Genomic DNA, 18365 nt, shown 5'->3' on the forward strand with positions numbered 1-18365 from the left:
TAGACAGTAAGTACGTGTGTTTTTCGCCAGCCTGGCAACCTGTAGCATCAGCAATTCCTGCAAAAAAAACAAAACACTTAACAGATTCATGTACATTCCATGGATACATACAGTAAATGATAAGCCAGAAATCGCTTTTTATACGTATTTTATTAAATGATTTGATGCATTATATAAAATCAATATTTCACAAATAAATCAAGTCAACTTACATTTATCAGCGTGTCACCTCACATTCCCCTAATACTAAAATGATTTGACCTATTCATCCATTCCCATGTACTGTATATGATATGCACATGTATCAATAAATGTGTAATACTGCAAAACATGCATGTATACAATGTGTACTTCAAGGAAAACATTAACAAAGAATAACTTCAAAACCTCACATGTGCAAAGTTAATATTAAAGACACACTTATTGTTTTATTTTAAAATGAAATTACAAAAAACAAAAATGTCTGCCAGATACATTGGTGGGGATAAGAGAGCTTAAATGACCATTATGCACATTACTGGACATTTTTTAAATCTTTCCCAACATATTTCAGAGGTCATATTTCAAGTGCACGGGTGCTGTCACTGCAGAACAACTGACACAGAGATGTTTTGTTGGTTCCTTTCCTAAGGACACATAATAGCTGGGAATGTGGATGTAATAGTCACCTTCACAACGGCCCAATTCCAAACCAACCCCTACATCTTTCCATTCCGTGATGGCACCAACTCCCTCCCTAGTCTCACTTTCTGATTGAGGTGTAGGATGTAAATACAGCGCCAGGTTTCACAACAAAACAGTTTTTTCTAAGACATAAAATACGTCATTAAATACCCGTGGCATGTTTCAAGCTTATTTGAGTCATAACAATAGCAGTTTATAACAAGTGACAACATTAGACTCCTAAACGTCACAAAGCTTAACATTAGCCGCCTTTAACTTAGTGGAGTTGACGTGTGTAGTTTGTTTATAGCGTTATGTTAGCTTTTCCCTTCTGGCAATTGCATTAACACTTTCGAAATCACAAGAATGGTGTTAATATGTGGATATTATCCCACTGAACAAAACGTCTAAGTATCCTTGTGTGGGCCACAGATCTTCTTTTCCGTAATATTCTTAAATCCAATGGAAAAATCCCATTGCTTTTTGCTGAGGGAGCCCTTGCAATGCCAGCTTCAGGGTTGGCCTACAAACATATGTTTACACTGAACTGCTCTATGACTTCCACTGCACAATAGTGGATTTGGAAAGGCACATTATTTGGTGGACCTCCAAAAACAAACCGATTGGAAGTGGGTAAGTAGCAGCATTGGAATGGCTCCTTCTCCTTAGTGGGGCCACTTTGCCTGGAAGTTGTCATGGATTACTTTTTATCTTCCGAGTCCCCTTTACTTCCAACACAGTGATGCCTTTTTGCCGTTATTTCCATCTGAGCTTCATAAATAGCCCACTGCAGAGCAGCTCCGGATGGTAACTTAGTAAACCCGTCCTCAGATATATGATTTATCTTCAGGTAATGCCCCGGCCCGTGCAGAGACACTCCATGGAGGTGGGAGAAAAGCAGCTGTAAATCGCGTGTCAGCATGTAGTTAGAAACAAGCCTCAGCTCGTTGGGGATGTCAGTTTCATCGGAATAATCAAAAATGGCCGCCATGTATTTGGACAAGTCCTGGCCCCTGGCTTTGGCGCGGCCCACCTCCTCTCCAATAACTTGGACTGCAGCTTCAGAGCAGAAGACGTTAGAGCCATAGTGGAGTCTTTCGTCTGCCCTTTCATATACACTACCCTCTGAAGGCTTACTCCTGCGGTTCAGGCCCCGGGAACATATCACCAAAATGAAGTCACTCTCCCGGATCTGCCGGCAGTGCCAGGCCATGCCGCCTTCCTCAGCCACGCTCAGAGAATCCCACAGGTCCAGGCATACCTGAGGGGAAATACGACAATATCATATTGTCAGATTAAGTCTGAACTTGTTCTTGCATCATAGCACCTACAACCGCAAAACAAACAACGAGAAAACATTACATCATTAAAGACAATCGTGTGGTAGAGTTATGAATCATAACCAGAAAAGAGGACACAATTTCCCACTTGCAGGACCCCAAGTCTGGAAGTTTTGTATGGATTTGTTTGTGTTTAGATTAGGGACTTAAATTATGTCGTTAATACACGCTAAAGAGATTTACTAGTTTTGTTCTATGAAATAGAGCAAACACCACTGGGAATTAGGGAAGACGGGAAAAAAAACAGTGTCCCTAAACTGATTGGATAACCCATTTAACAACAAAAATTATATAATATAGATGTGGTCTAATATATAACATACAGTATAATCAGAGGCGGTTAGATGTCTTTTTTTTTACTATTACTATCGCTTATGCATCTCTTCAGAATAGTTGCAATCCTTTTGAATTTCCATGTTAAAAACTGCCAGAAAAATAATATACACTAATATTAGTTTCCACTTTCATTAAGTATCATTTTTAAATCAAGGCCAGTCGTAATCCAGATCATAACCATCAAAAGTTCACACATTTTGAAAATTGTTAACCCTTTAAATCCCAGTTTGTTTACATAATGCATTTTGCTGATTTTAAGAAAAGATCATAAAAATTACTTATTTTCTGTATATTAATATCCAGGGGTATTATTTATTTTCAAAGTCTGGAATATGATTATGTTTAGCAAATTGTGTTTGGATCTGTCGCATCTAACATTGCAGTACTCCATAATACACCAACAATTACAATTATTATTAGCCCTATATAAAAATATTAGAAAATGTGTCAATCTGGTAGAAAATAGTAACTATTATTAATCTACTGCTGTGCTCTTGAGAGTAATCCTGAAATGTCCCTTTTTTCAGCCACATACTTCATTAGAGACTTTTAAGGGGGGAGATGAGGATGACAAAAAAAACCTTGTATAAAAGTATTCTTATGCATTACCAATGCAAAATAACCAAAAAATGTATATAATAAAAAGCTGAAAAGGTTCCTAGTTGTTCACCAAGGTTAATTTGTTTCTGCCTGTAGCATGTAACAAATTGCATAGTGCAAAGAGTCTTTACAATATTTCTACCATTTTAATCCATTTCCTAATGTTGTCCTTTGGGGCAAATGCAGTTATTAAGTCCCATTGGAAAAAAACCATCTGCTAAATAGTGTATAATGAACAGCCAGTTAGTGTCACGTCTTCTACCTGAGTGGCCATGTGTTGCTGTATGAAGGCCCCTAACTGCATGATGGCTTTAACATGGGCAGGGCCATCACAGCTGCTGTAGCAAATCAGAAGACGAGGAGGGGTCGGCCTGTTTCTGGGCAGAGGCATCAATTCCTCTTGGGTGCCGCTCTCTTCTTGCTGCTGTATAATATCTGAATGGATGACAAAAATAATTCTGGCATTCAGATCATGACTCAAAAAAACAATATTTATTTTATCTTGAATTAGCATCCAGTAATGCAAACAGTCATTTGTCATGAAGTTCTTTGTTTGTCTTTGCACCTTGTTTAACGAAGACTTTCTTCATCTGCAGCCTGGTCTTCCAGGTAAGAGCAGCCAGTAGGACTACAAATATGGCTGCCACAGACAGACCCAGAGGAAGCATCAGAGCCATTGAGGGACTCACAGAGTCTAGTGTCGCAACTGCTGAGGATGGGAGTGTTATAATAACATGATAATTCAGTCAAACTGACAAATTAATGCAAAGAGTGAATTTGCTTTGATTAAAATTGAACTGCCCACAGGAAAGCATAAATACTAACACAGTAGCAACCAAACAGCCTCCTACCTTCAGGAAAGCTAGAAACCTGAACATTGAACGTTTTCCTCACTGCGTCCATTTCGTTAGCTGCAATCTGTGACACAAGAAAGGTTGAGCGAGTTTTATGATTGACCTTGGAAATTGCAGTTTGATAAAGAATATTAAAGAGGTCCTGTTATGCTTCTTTGTGGTTTCCCTGTCCTGTAGTGTGTTATATTGTGTGATGTATGTAAATGGTCTGCAGAGGCTAAAGTCGGAGGGAGTTCTTCACAAACGATCTCTTAAAGCATGAAAACATGTCCCAGCAGAGGCACAAAATACAAATATAATTCTGAAAATTAGCATAAAATGTCATCTTTAAATTGGACAATCCTGCATGTTGAAAAGTGATGCCCAAAGAGCATCAGGAGCAGTAACTAACTATAATGCATGTTTAAAAAACAGGTACGTCAGTTTGTCTTTTGTGAAAAATAATATAGAGATAAATCCAGGTTTAAGTTAAAGTCGACTAACAAGCTGTTTCTGGAGATTTTAACCATATCTCATAAAGTTTCACACTTCCCATATGACTAAACTACCTACTGATGATGTAGATTAAATGTGGTAAAAAAAACTCCATAAAAAGCACAAAAAAAGTAAAGTTACAATTATTTTGTCAAACTACAAGACATTTTATTTTAAGACAAAGAAAACAAAATAATATTGAAATTAGCATAGCCCAAATAAAACATTTGTTCTGAGTGTGGTATTTTAAAATGGCTTATTAAATCAAAGCCACACAAAACAATAGGCAAGTTAAATATACAGCAATAATGGAAGTACATTTGTGTATGTCTGTTTGTATATTTGCAGATCTGCAATATAAATACATTTCTATTAATTTACTAAATGTTTTGAAGTGTAAGGTGTGTGGTTACATAACAACAAATCTACTTCCATATAGTATTTGTTATAATTAGATTTTACCTCACAAGTGTAATTGGTTCCTTCTTGAAGGTCGTTCATCTGAAAGCTGTGGTGAGTCTTGTTTTTGCTGAAATTCTAAGGCAATTATGAAAGTAACATGGTTACCAAAACATTCTACAATACAATCAACATAAGCAAAGTGTTATTGCAGAGGAATAAAAACAGAATCTAAAGCTGTAGACTGACAGGTGACATGTCTGTGTATTTCTTTATGCCGTTGGCGTAACACAAGGAGAAGTAGCTCCTGATGCCCAGCTGTGGAGGAGCCAGGTTAAAGGTCACGGTGATGGCCGTCCCCTCCTGTTGCACCTCAATGTGTTTGGGGTACCAGTCTATAACCACAACATGTAACATTGACAGATGTTAAAACAATCATATTAAGAATATAAGGTGCCTTGACACTACAGTTATTGAACAATGTGAAACATTTTCTCTCACCATTTTTGCACTTGTCAAGACCGTTCTTCTCTGCACATGCTGCAAAAACATGACATGCACATTATTATTCACATAACACTTTTGGTAAACAAAAAGATGGAATTTCAATAAAAAACAGCAGCTAAACTCATAGAGTGAAACCAACAAGAAAGTAATAAAAACACAAGATGGAAATAGTTGTCCTGCACATTAGCCTATCACGTTAAATGTGTTGGAACGGTAGCCAACAGAAGCGCAAGTGTTACAGAGTGATGTCACTATGTTACATAAGTAAACAAAGGAGTCCAATTGAGGCATTCAGGCTTTTTACGTTTTCCCTTTCCTGTATACGTTTTTGTGCATGTAAATTTCACTGTATGTAAAATGTTCTTTTTGCAAACATTTGACCAATAAAACTTTGAACTTGAACTTGAAATGGTCGACCAAGGCTAAAATCCCGGTATCCCCTCCAGAGGACAGAAAAGAGGTGCTACAGGCAGTATGAGAAAAAGAAAGACCTTTCTGAACATTAAAGTATGTAAACAAGTCACCGTAGAAGCACAAAATACAAATATGAACCTGAAAATAAGCATATTATGTCCTCTTTAAGATGGTTACAATATGCAAACCATGCTTTGTGCAACTCATCACATTCAAGACATATTTTAAGCTGGAAAAACCACAATTAAAGAAGTCGCTTATCGCCACTACTGAAAATGAGTCTCCAGTGAATGACAGTTTAAGACGGTCAACTTCACAACAAACTTGGGAGGTCCTGAAGCATACTGTCATAAATAACTAGTAAATTGTAGGCTGAAGTGTGCAGTAGTATGTAAGATTAGCTGCGGACAGACAGGCACACGCCCAAACACAGAGTAAGGAGAAAAGGTTTTGAATGTTATCCTTAGGCAGTGAACGTTCTTTAATCTACAGTGAAACTTTGCTTGTGCCTAAGTGTGCCTTCAGAGATAATATCTGGCTTGAAGGGGTCTTACAGCGTGAGGAGAAGATCCTGCTGCGGTAGAACCTCTCCCACTCTACAGGCACTGGCAGGGCCATGACAGTAACAGCATACTGGGACCCCAGGGGGAGGCCGGGGAAAGGGTCCGACTTGTACACCTGCAGAGTGAAGCAAAGGTCATGGTGTTGGTTTCATTCAACGCGCTACACACTCTCATCTGATCAGGTGAGCTTTGACATGTTGATCGTTGAGGAGAATGTGATCTTAAAGGTCTTCTATTATGCTATATGTGAACAATATATTGTAGGGCAATATCTATACAAAACCTCTCTGTAAAGTGTTTTGCTCAAAATACCAAACAGATCCCCCATTGTAGCATGCCTCATCCCCCTCTATTTCAGCCCTGTTCCTGAAGTGCTGATTCTGTGACTGTCACTTTAAAGGTCCCCTATTATGCAAAATGCACTTTTTGCTGTCTTTCATACATAACATGTGCCCCGGGTGTGTAAGGAGACACACATAGCGTCAGATAATACAACCCTCTCTCTTTACCTCCTTACCCACATCTCTAAAAACGAGGTACAAACGAACTGATCCAGATTTGCTGCCGATATGACGTCACATCGGAAATGTGCGCTGGCTTTACATTGAACTCTTGGCAACGTCCCGCCCACATGACACGTCCCAACCTATCATCCCCCATATACAGTCGCGAGCTGAATCCCTCCGCAGCACCTCTGTGTGTCTGTGTGTTCAGCAGGATGTCTGCAGGAGAGTTTATGTATATACAGGGCCGGACCTGGCCACAGGTGAACTAGGCGCCCGCCTAGGGCACTGAATTGGTGGGGAGCGCCCTCTAGTGGGCCCTTAAGCATACATCCCCCCCCTTGTAAGGTGGAGTGTTTGCGACTGGGCCATGATTGGGTCGCAAGCTAAAATCTTGCCTAGGGCGGTATATTGGTCCGGGCCGGGCCTGTGTATATATAATACATATAATGTATCTGTTCTAGTGGTAAACACTGAGAACTATTTCGGAAATAATGCTTGATGTGGTTTTGAACATAATATGGGGTTTAATCACGGCGGTGTTTAGCTGAGTTTCTCCATTAGAAACTTCTCTCTTCAGAGAGAGAGTTGCATGATGCTACAAAGGGGCGTGGCCAGCTTTCAAGCTACCAGTCCACGATCCGTATTGCTTTGGTCCAATCGGGACATGAACCGTCCCAACAGACTGAGCTACTGCCGCCTCAAACTGGGTTTCCATTGCGACACAAATTCAGATTTTTACTAGATTTCAGGGAATTTTCTGTATGATTTTTGTTTGTTGCTACTGCAATAATTTTAATAACATTGGTGGAAGGATGTAGCATGGGAAGTACATTTAAGAGCAGATTTCGAATCACATGGCAGACACATAACTATTTTGTTGGAATTTTGTTAACATTTGACGTGCAGGGGAGGAATCGGCCAGTTCCTATAGTTTTTCTGAAAAGATAGCAGTACAGTAAAGTTGTGCTAAAACAGTGCACAACAAAGTTATTAAATGTGCTAAAAGCTGAATCCAGGGTTAATTTCCCTATCCATTCATCAGACTGGGCAGAGAGCGGGAAATCGGAGGCCAGGCTTAATGAAAACTCAAGTACGCATGCTCTATAAGCAAAAGGCCCTAGATGATCTGGGTACTTTCTGAAACTACAGTCGCTTCATTTTGGCCTCATGCACCACTGAGCAACATTCATATAGGAATGAAAGGGGCCTGCCTCCACCAGTTCTCCCTATACAGCCATGCTGTATTCACTTACTGTAAAAATAGCTTGTTGGTTCAACACATTTTTATTTATTCTATGATGACTCCTCAACAACATGTATGAAAATGCACAGATTTTAAAGTAATTGGACAGCAGTCTGTTGCCTTGTAATGTGAAAAAATAGACAACAAATTCAATGTCAAAGCCAGGACCTACTAATAATATGTAATTATACCTGTCCCCTAAACCTCCTGTCAGAATTGTTTTTACTTTGTCATCACTATCACCTGATGCTATCAAGCCTGGGTGTCTACAGTACCTGAGCTAGTGTGGGATTCTGACCACTGATCACAAATATGCATGAGGTCATACAGGGTGTGGTAAGCTAGGTCCTCAAAGAGATCTTTGAAAGGAGAAATAAATAACGGGCTTTTCTTGACGTGGCTTCCCCCTGTGAATTTTACAACCACTGGAAGACTTTTAGTGTAAAATCCACAGCTGTTTTGCGTTAAGACATATTTTCAGATTCTTCAGGGAGGATGTGAAAACAACTTCACTATCACTAGGTCATACTTTTTTAAATAATGAGCTGTGCACTTATGTTTCTCTCATTGGGAATTCTTTCGTAAGAGGGGGGAAGTTTTATGATCTACTCACTGGTAAAAAAATGTTTATATATAATAAAACATCTAAATAGAAATGTATAACACATTTCTTTTTTATGTACATTTTTGCACCTACAAATAGGATATCTCCTTCAAATTTAAGGCATATGATAGGGCATGTTTTGTTTTATACATATAGTATGTCAAATGTTTTATTTTGATAAAAGAACATGTATGAAAAACTATTAAAGTCAAAAATAAATACTTTAATAAAACAAATTATAATATTCAAACTAGAAAACAGTTAGAGCTTAACAAATCAAGTCAATCAATAGTAAATGTTTAAATAAAAAAAATGTATCTGGAAAAAGTACTATTATAATGTAAATATGCAAATAAGCTTGGAGCAATGCCGTGAGTAAAAAACGTGGGAACTCTGTAACAAGAACTTGTTTTGACAAAAACAACATACCAGACAGAAAATGGTCAAAGCAAGAGGCCCTTCTTACCCTATTGGATTGTGATGCAGGAAGGGAGAGGTTACGGTGGAAGAGGAAGAGCTGACAGGCAACACTTGACCCTCCCAGAGCCTGGAGTGACACCTGAAAGCCTCGCAGGAAGGCGATCCCTAAATCAAACAGCAAACGAGTTCATTCAGTGGCAAAGGCTCAGCGATTACCCAGCTTCCATGTTGTTACTTCATTGTCACATCTTTATGTGTGCTACAATGTGCTACCGCTTGTTCAGGTTAATTCATTCTTCCAACAAGAAAGTCTGTTCGTCGATCATTTGTCATTTCAACAAAAATGATCAAACAGGTTTTCTCATATACTTTGAAGCATTCTCATAATGTGACGCATTGTTTATCACATTTCTATAGTTACACAATTGATTTCAGCTGAAATAAATGTTGGGTGTCAGACCTTGAAAAGAGGGAGGCACTTTGTGTCTGATATGATAAATTAGTTTCAAAACTGCCTAGAGACTTAAAAACCGACCAACCACTTTATGATTATTATTTTTTAAAGTTTTGCCTCCCAGCTAATCAGGAGGCCTGTTATTGTTTCAAAAAAGCAAAATGGTAAGATGAACTTGTGACAAACTTCATCTCTCTCAACATGAATTTACATTGACAAATTTAATTTACTGCACAATTCAATTGGAATCAAAAATGGTTTAACTACTCTACTTTTAACAAGAAATCGGCTTAGTCAATCCATGTCAACCTACCATAGTAGCTGGGCTTCCAGGAGACAACTATGGTGTCAGATTCTGGGTTTGGTTCATTTGCAAACTCAACCTCCACATTATTTGGACTGTGGACATAGTGCTGACAGATTTTTGGGTCTTTTTCTCCTAGCAACTCAAAACATGGCCAGGGAATACAGCCTGAGGAGAAATAACAATAGATTAGTACATAGATGTCAAGTGAGAGTTATGATTTGGGCTAGCATCCAATACAGTTCTGGATAAGTAATGTGAAAGATATGAGCGAGACTGTAGTCTGTAAGCACTGCTAAAGTTACAATTATTATTACCATGCTTGCAGGACCTTACAGGTTTTATAGAAAAGGACTTCTTGTCTTTGTATTCCATCCAATAGTTGAGATATTTCAGTCTGAACCAAAAAGGTTAACCAACCAGCTAATGGACAGAAGCTACACCGCTAGCTTAGCTTAAATAATTATAATAATTACTCAATTTAAATGTGGTTTATCGTTGCATATAAATAAAATAGAGTGAAGTTTGATTGATATCTATCATGATGCAGAATCATTTTTGTTCATCTTTTACATTAGTCAGTAGACTGATGCAATTTGCTTTTGTATATTATTATCTCAGTGATGACAACTGGCCACACCCCTACTCTATTTACTAAAGGCTGGCCAGGGTTCAAATCCTAGAAAATGTTCATATAATTCTGTAGTGTAGCTTAGAAGTTAATGTCCTGCAGCTTAAACATTTTTGAGGGTTTAGCATCTTACTGCTGCCAAAAGCTGTTACCGCAATTAGGCTAATGCTTCAACAAAATGTCCCAGCGCACTCACACAGAATGCAGATATTTGTATGTATAGGCACTGGGCTCTTGTGCATCCCGACTTACTTCCAAACTCTTTAATAGAGTTAAAGCCCAGAGCTGTCTTGATATCAGCTCTGGTTATTCTGCAGTATTCACATCCAGGTCCTCCCTGCAGGAGAGAAAGCAATAATGAATTCATTCTTAGCACCTTTAAATGCAGTTCTTTGATTGCAAATCTGAACATTTTATGTCAGGCGAACACCTTGAATAAATGAAGGTGAATAATTTAATATAAAAGCTGGGCATTATTACGGATGAAAACAGATTCAATAGGTTGACCTTAATTTAAACAACTCATTAGATTAGATCCATGGTGAACAATTCCAGAACTGCGTACATGTTACGCTGCCGAGTCCAAGGAGTATTGGGTGACAGAAATGAAGAAAAAAACACACACCGCTTTCCCAGGTTGTTTTAAGCAGAAACACAAATGTTACCGAGCTATAAGATTTTAATAACAATTTATAAGATTTTTGTTATAGTCACACAAATTCTGTGTTCTGTACCTTCCAAAAGTTAATACGTGACTTGTAAGGCCTCAAATCAGAGGGCGGAACATCACAATTTCATTCCCTGAACCAAATGATTATTTTTGTGGTGACTTCCCCCCTTTATATTGTGTCCTTCACGTTGTCCTCTGCTCTGTTGTAAACATGGGAGAAGTAAACAGCACTATTTTCAGACATTTCTGCATTAAGCTGTGAACATGTGTGTATGCTAAATCATTTCTTTCTTTTTTAATCTGTACAGCAGCCGAAGTGTGAGGGCATAAAATATACTTTCATTTGTTATCAGTTGTTCCGAATAAACGGAGATCGGCTCCAATGATATGCTGACTCGGGGTCTCATTCAACAACACAACGCAGACACTGGCTACATTTATTTTGTAAAAGAATCTTGAACCGAAGAAGACTGTCCTAAACAATGATCCAGAAAGTGGACCAGGTCTTTTTACAGGGTATATAACATCATATTATAAAACAATATGGCTCCATTTCTGACTGTTTCCATGTAATGCTCAATAATTAAAATGTGATTCTAATTCACAGTATCACTGGGTTTGTGCGTGGCAACGGATAACTACAAGTAACCTGAACCGGTTTAAAGAAGCACACATCAAAGGCATTAGTCAACAACCCAATGTGACTTCTCAAAACCAGATTGTCTTAAATCTGCTTTGTGAAGCCTACGTCTAAGTGAAGAATAGCCCATCTGCCCTGCAGGTGTAGAGAGCATAACTACACAAACAGGTAGAGAAAATGAGAGAAGAACAAATGCTGTAATAGGCAAGAGAGAGCGTGTAGAGTGAAGAGTGTGTAAGCATGTTGGTTCAAACAATGGTGGTTAAACTGTCAAGTTAGGTAGAGGCTGTCAAAACGTCTTTGAACCCTAAATACATACTTGCACGCAAGCTTAGAACTAAAAGGTTCTGTACAGTTTGCGCCTTTAATGCTAACATGTTTTAGCATTCAAGGCGCAAACTGGAAGCCCTCAACTGGAATACTCACAATGAAATAATACATCTGTCACAATAAATCAAATGGAACTTAGATAACCCGCAATCAGAAATTACAAAATTGCATCACGGGGGTTTTAGAATTTCTACAGGATACGACACCCTTTGTCTTTAGACAGCCCCTTTGAGCAGACAAGGATAAAATCCCCCAAAAATGTGAGAAACCTCAGGGAATGCAACAAAGGAAGCATCTCTCTCCAAGAACTGACATACGAGCAACCTAACACTGTTCCTCGGTCCGTTCGAAGGTAAACAACTCTCGACCAGAGGTTGATAACACCATGTGCACCAAGAGCAGCTGTAGCCCTGTGATAGTATCCTGATCCTACTGCCTGGAGCTACCCTTTTGAGTCCATGTGCACAATAATTCTGGTGTTTCAAAGACAGCTGAGGTCCAGGCCACAACATGTAGTAATTTCAGCAAAATGGGCAGTTTTCCTCTTGTAAATACTGCTGCAGTAAGACAAATATGAAACTGTTTTGAATATGATATTCTGAGGGTTATAGTATTTATAATCACAGTCTTGAAACCTATCCGCTAGCGATTTGCACAGGTGGGAGAAGGACTCAGATCTGGTACTTAAACTAAAGTAGAAGTACCAAGGTACACTCTGGAATACTCTGTCACAGTAAAAGTCCTGCATTCAAAATGTAACTGAAGTAAAAGTAGAAAAGTATTAGCATGAACATAAAGTACCAAAAGTAGTCATTGTTTGATTGGTCCATTTCAGAATAATATCTCTGATGTGTTTTATAATTATTGATCATTAAAGTGTTCTCAAAGCTGGTAAAGGTGCAGCTAGTTGTAATGGCTTTGTATACTGCAGGGTAGCTGCTGAATTTACTCAAGGTGAACTAAAGTCTGATTTAAGGGTTGATTATATTTACCACAAGTAACTAAAGGTATTGAATAAATGTAGTGGAGTAGAAGTACAATAATCACCTCTTAATTGAAGCAAAACATTGAAATACTCAAGTAAAGTACCAAGCTCTCAAAACAGTACTCAAGTACAGTACTTGAGTAAATGTACTTGGTTACTTTACAACACTGGCAATATGAACATGATTAAGCCTCTGGGGGCAATGACCAATAGTCATGGGTTCCGGTCACGGTTGGGGGGGTTACTTAAATTATGTATTATGTTACAATCACTAGTTCCTGTAAAAAAAAAAAAGTTTGGGCGGCCCAGGAGCAAGGCAGAGGCCGTGAGGCCCCAGAGACAGGGGCGTAGGTCACGGCGAGGGAACTCTGGGGGGCGGGCAGGAGGGCAATGGAGGCCACTGCGGGGACACTCCGGGTCCGGGCAGGAGTGCGCGAGACGCCTCTGAAGGACGGGCTGGAGGATGTCGAGACACCTCCGGAGGATGGGCTGGAGGATGGCGAGACGCCTCCGGAGGATGGGCTGGAGGACGGCGAGACATGTACTGGCGTCGGCGGGAGCGGTGAAGGAGCAGGTGTTGGCGGGACCCCCATCAGAACGGGCGACAGGCGGGACCCCCAAGGGAACATGAGCGCGTGTTGGCGGGACCCCCATCGGAACAGGAGCACGTGTTGGCAGGGCACCCATCAGAACAGGTGACGGCGGGACCCCCAACGGCGCAGGTGTTGGCGGGACCCCCATTGGAACAGGTGACGGTGGGACCCCCAACGGGAACGGAGCAGGTGTAGGTGTTGGCGGGAACCCCATCGGAACAGGTGACGGCGAGATCCCCAACGGCGCAGGATCAGGTGTTGGCGGGACCCCCAATGGAACAGGACATGATGTCGGCTGGACCCCCGGCAGAACAGGTCTCCACGGGACCCCAAACAGGACAGGAGCAGGTGGGGCTGGAGTCGCCTGGACAGGCGGGGCTTGAGTCGGCCGGGCCGCCGACAGGACAGGCGGGGCTGGTGTGGGCTGGGCCGCCGACCGGACAGGAGTGGCTGGAGTCGGCCGGGTAGGAGGGGATGGAGTGGGCCGGACCGCAGCTGGAAGCATGTCGGCCGGGAATCGGCCTGGGAACAATGTGAAGGCCGGGGCAAAACCTTGAAGTGACAATGAGGACGGGGCAAGGGCAGTGTAGCAGTCGGCCGTTCAAACACGAAGCTCCAGAACGTATCCAGTCAGGTCAAGAGCTGGAACAGGTGCCGGCGCTAAGGGCGGAGGTAGAATAGCCTCTATGGGGATCAGCTGATCTATCATGGTAGCCAGCCGCTGCATCATGATGTGGAGGTCAGGCAGCAGAGGTACCTGGGTCGAGGTTGCCTGGTGGGCCATCAAGACCTCTTGTCCTGGGAAGGCATCCTCAAATTTTTCTGCTGGGTCCATTCTTTGGTCGTGTCGTACTGTCAGGATTGGGGGAAGGACCCAGGTGCAGAAGCAATAGAGGAGGCAGAGGTTCAAATGTATAACCAAGGGCGAGCTTTTATTACTAAAAAGCTGGTGACAAAAATGCGAATCTAGGAACAACGTAAAAGTATCGAATGAAAAACAAAGGCAAACCGGTGGAAAAAGGAGGGCTGAAAAAGGGTTATCCAAACGAGTTCAGGGAACAGGCAAATGACCAACAACGACGACGACACGACAAAGAACACAATGGAAAGCACAGACTAAATACAGAGGAGGGTAATCACAAGACAAGAAACAGCTGGGAAGGGAGAGGAGACACTCAGGGGCAAAAGGTGAGCACGATCAGACAATCAGACAGGAGGGAAACTAAAGACAGGAAGTAGACTACACAAGACAGGAAGTGAACAAGACCAGACATACTTCAAAATAAAACTGTAAACTATAAATACAAAACTGAGATCCTAACAACTACATATGGTTCAGCTCATACACAGTATTTGTATGAACATATATAGATTCACCTGCTGATTTTTTTAGTTTTGCAGTTACATTGTAATCCTGCCAGCAATCCCCAATTTTAGAAATGAAACAGTAATCTAATAACTATTTTGTTTGTGTAACTGTAGGAATGCAGTTACCTTTGTTTTTTCCTGATTATGTAATCCGTGACTCACCATGCCTCATGATTTAGCCTCTAGGGACAACGACCACTAATAATGGGTTAAACTGAAAATTATGTAATGTTTGTCAGACAATAGTCGTTGGGTTTCCCTGATTGCATTTGGGTTTATGCGTTCCAGCTCCTTTGCGCTCACCACGGACTGTTCGCCTGCACACAACCAAAGTCTACTCATGTCCCGTAGCCCGACATGAAATTGTCAGAATCAGTTTTATTACTAAGTAGGTTTACATAACGAGGAATTTGCTTTGGTATAAGTCGTGCATACAGAGACACAGAAAGAAGAATATGTAACCACAACTAAAAATATAGTACTATTATAAAAGCTCATGTGGATGCAGTACAGATAAAAGATAGCAAACAAACATTGCTTTGACTTATCAACTTTTAGACGCTCAAAAAAGATGGACAGTGTGAAAGTAGGAAGAAGGCCCTTCATCTACATGTATGCACAATTTTACACCAAAGCTATTTCTTGGTATATGTAAACCTATTTGTAGAAATGAGCCAGCCAGTGTATTTGTATAGTTCTTCCATAACTAAAATGTATAGTAAAATAATCCAGTATTTTTGTGGAGCTAAATCAGAGCCATACAAAATGTGATCATTTAAAAACATTAATTAAAAAAGGTTCTTGAAATTGGTAAAATCTAAATAAATATATGTTTATTATAAGTGAATAAACAATTCAGTCAAAATTATAACTAAACTAAACTGAATTTGTTTAATCCCTTTTCAATTCATAATAGTATTTTCCAAAATTCAGCATCAAAACTTAAACCTTCAAAGATATATTTTAAAATAAGTTTTTGGACCATGTTTAACTCCATGTAGTACACGATCAAGATCGCAGATCAGAAAAAAGACAGAAAAACAATGTGAAAGCAGAGAGAGATGACTTTCGCCCTCCACATCTGTTGCATGACCCCTGACGTGCTGTTTATTATCATATTACTCGTTTGATGAAAACGAACCATATGTAAAATTATAACAAAAACCAGCCTTAGAAACCATAAATTAATCTAATGTCTGTTTATTTTCAGCCCGTTGGGATCAGGATAGGTTTGACCTTTTAACCTCCTCCTTTACACTGCAGCCATGTCAACAGATGCAGCTGCAGGAGAAGCAGCATGTTTGACATTTTTCCCACACTGAGAAAAAGATCCAATACAAGCAATTGCTACATTCAGAAAATGACTTCAGTAAAAGCAATGCGAGCAACGTTTCCAATAATAAGCAAAAGTCTCCGTGCAACAGATGTGCCCTCTCAGCGTCTTACTACTAAATAAAACAAATAATAAGAAGCGTAAATTAAAGATTACTGTAAACATTGTTCATGTTTTATTGTATTTTAATCAAATTCTTTCTGTTTTTACTTATTTTCATATCCTTGATATAGCTTTTCATTTGGTAAAATTGTACCGGTATTATTGTTCATGTGTTGTGTTGTGATATAACTCTTTATTTTTTATAACTAGTTTTACCTATTGTAATATTATCGTAATTGTATCTTGCTTGTGCTGCGTCCTTGCATGATTATGATTATACGTAATGTTTTTGGATTAATACTGATGTTGTATTCGTGTGGCATTTTACAACTCTAAGTGCTTTGTATAGTACGGTACTGAAGAACAGTTTTGAGATACTTACTTTCCACTGCATTTTAGAAGTCAATATTGTAGTTGTACCTCTACATTTATTTGACAACTTGTAATTAGTAGTTATGATTTAGATTATCTGCTAATACTAAATATAAACCAATTATTAAATAATAATTGACATTTATTTATAGGTTAAAACATCCAGCAGCAGTATATAACGTTATTTAAATTAGATCTATATTTACCAGCTGTGATTAAAACAAATCAATAATCATAATGGTTACCCAGAAACGTAATATATATGCATTACGAGTACTTTACTTTTGCTACTTCATTATATTTCGATGCTAATACTTTTGTACTTTTACTTAAGCAAGGTTTTGAATGCAGGACTTTTACGTGAGTACTTTTAAAATGTATTACTGTTATTTTTATTCAGGTAAAAAATTAACTTCTTCCAACATTGATCTACAGCAATGCATCATAGTCCATAAAATAATCTTGTATTTGTAGGTTTGTCGTTTTCCTGTGAGAACCATGTATACAACGTCAACCTTTTTGTGAGATTTATGAGGCGGTAAAATAGACGGTTTTCAGGCATGTGAAGAATTTTCCAGCTGTTCAAGAGAATTTTAAAGACAAATTCGCTCCAAACTTTCTCAACACATAAAGATTCAATCTGTAGGTATAGATATAAACATCTCAAAGTCAACCAAATCGTTGAGAAATTATTTTAAAAGGACATAAAATGGAGGATAAATTGTTATCTGAAGGGTAACTATTTTAACATGTTCCTTTAGCTAGAAAGTTTAGATAAATGCAGTAAACACCTATGAGCTAGAGCTTTTAGAAGACTATTGACACTAAACAACAACAAAAAAGTTATAGCTATTATCTAAAATCTAATAGCTCTAGCTTTGAGATTAAATGTAATATATCTAGCTTTTAAACACATATCTAAAAACTAGAGCTTCTAGATAACTACAGTAGAGTAAAATATACAGAATGTGTTTTTTTCATGTAGTGGAGTAGAAGTGTAAAGTTGCAAAACATAGACATTTTAAAGTACAAGTACCTTAAAAGTGTACTAAAGTATTTGGTAAACATTTACATTCCCATGCTGTGTACATCTCAGGTCAGCTGTAATGTTTTTTTAAAAGTTGAAAATAGTTTCTTAGTAGAACTCCAACGAAACAGAAGAATGTAGACACCACACACTAAGTATCCGCAACGGAAGATAATCCTGCTTCTATGTCAACACACTCTTCACAACTCACTGAGCTGAAGCAGAACGTGTGTAAATGAAACACAAAAAGTGGGATTATGAGCTTTACCTCTTTAATGCAGTCCAGGCTGCAGTCCTGAGGAGTGATGGCGTCCTCCTGAGCCCGGAGAGGCTGACAGAGAGCCAAGGACAGAAACACAACAAGCGCTGCCGTCCACATGCTGCTAGAGCCCGCATGACATGATCCAACTGAGAGCACCAGACCTCAAACACACATAAACAATGCACTCAGCGCCTGGAAGAAGCCAGCGTTGGAAGTGTGATGCCTATAGTGCGTGAGAGTAAGTGACAGCAAACCAGGGAGGAGGCGTCCAGGGGAGTGGTGTCTTCAGGCTACGGGGTGGGGGGGGTGCAGCCATGCCAACAAGCGTGTGCTAACAGTGACGCCGCCAGACGTGTTCATTCTTTGCTGCA

At 39.5% G+C, this 18365-nt stretch overlaps 1 protein-coding gene across 3 annotated transcripts; it reads right to left on the reverse strand.

Moving 5' to 3' along the window:
• Positions 1–131: 131 nt before the first annotated feature.
• si:ch211-207e14.4 (interleukin-17 receptor D) lies at positions 132–18331 on the reverse strand. 3 transcript variants are annotated; one of them, XM_063886031.1, is made up of 13 exons: positions 18249–18331; positions 18001–18155; positions 10565–10649; positions 9691–9849; positions 8970–9088; positions 6142–6265; positions 5168–5206; positions 4916–5061; positions 4730–4804; positions 3791–3857; positions 3505–3648; positions 3202–3374; positions 132–1924 (listed from the first exon to the last, which is right to left on the reverse strand). In XM_063886031.1, the coding sequence occupies exons 2-13, from the start codon at positions 18109–18111 to the stop codon at positions 1364–1366; spliced, it is 1803 nt and encodes a 600-aa protein (XP_063742101.1). In that variant the 5' UTR covers positions 18112–18155; positions 18249–18331; the 3' UTR covers positions 132–1363. The 3 variants fall into 3 exon arrangements, with proteins under 3 accessions (XP_063742101.1, XP_063742110.1, XP_063742094.1); XM_063886040.1 differs by having other exon boundaries at positions 3505–3645; positions 18001–18284; XM_063886024.1 differs by having other exon boundaries at positions 18001–18284.
• Positions 18332–18365: the final 34 nt, after the last annotated feature.

This window comes from Eleginops maclovinus, chromosome 1, assembly GCF_036324505.1.
Source record: "Eleginops maclovinus isolate JMC-PN-2008 ecotype Puerto Natales chromosome 1, JC_Emac_rtc_rv5, whole genome shotgun sequence".
In the NCBI taxonomy this organism is placed as follows: Eukaryota; Metazoa; Chordata; class Actinopteri; order Perciformes; family Eleginopidae; genus Eleginops; species Eleginops maclovinus.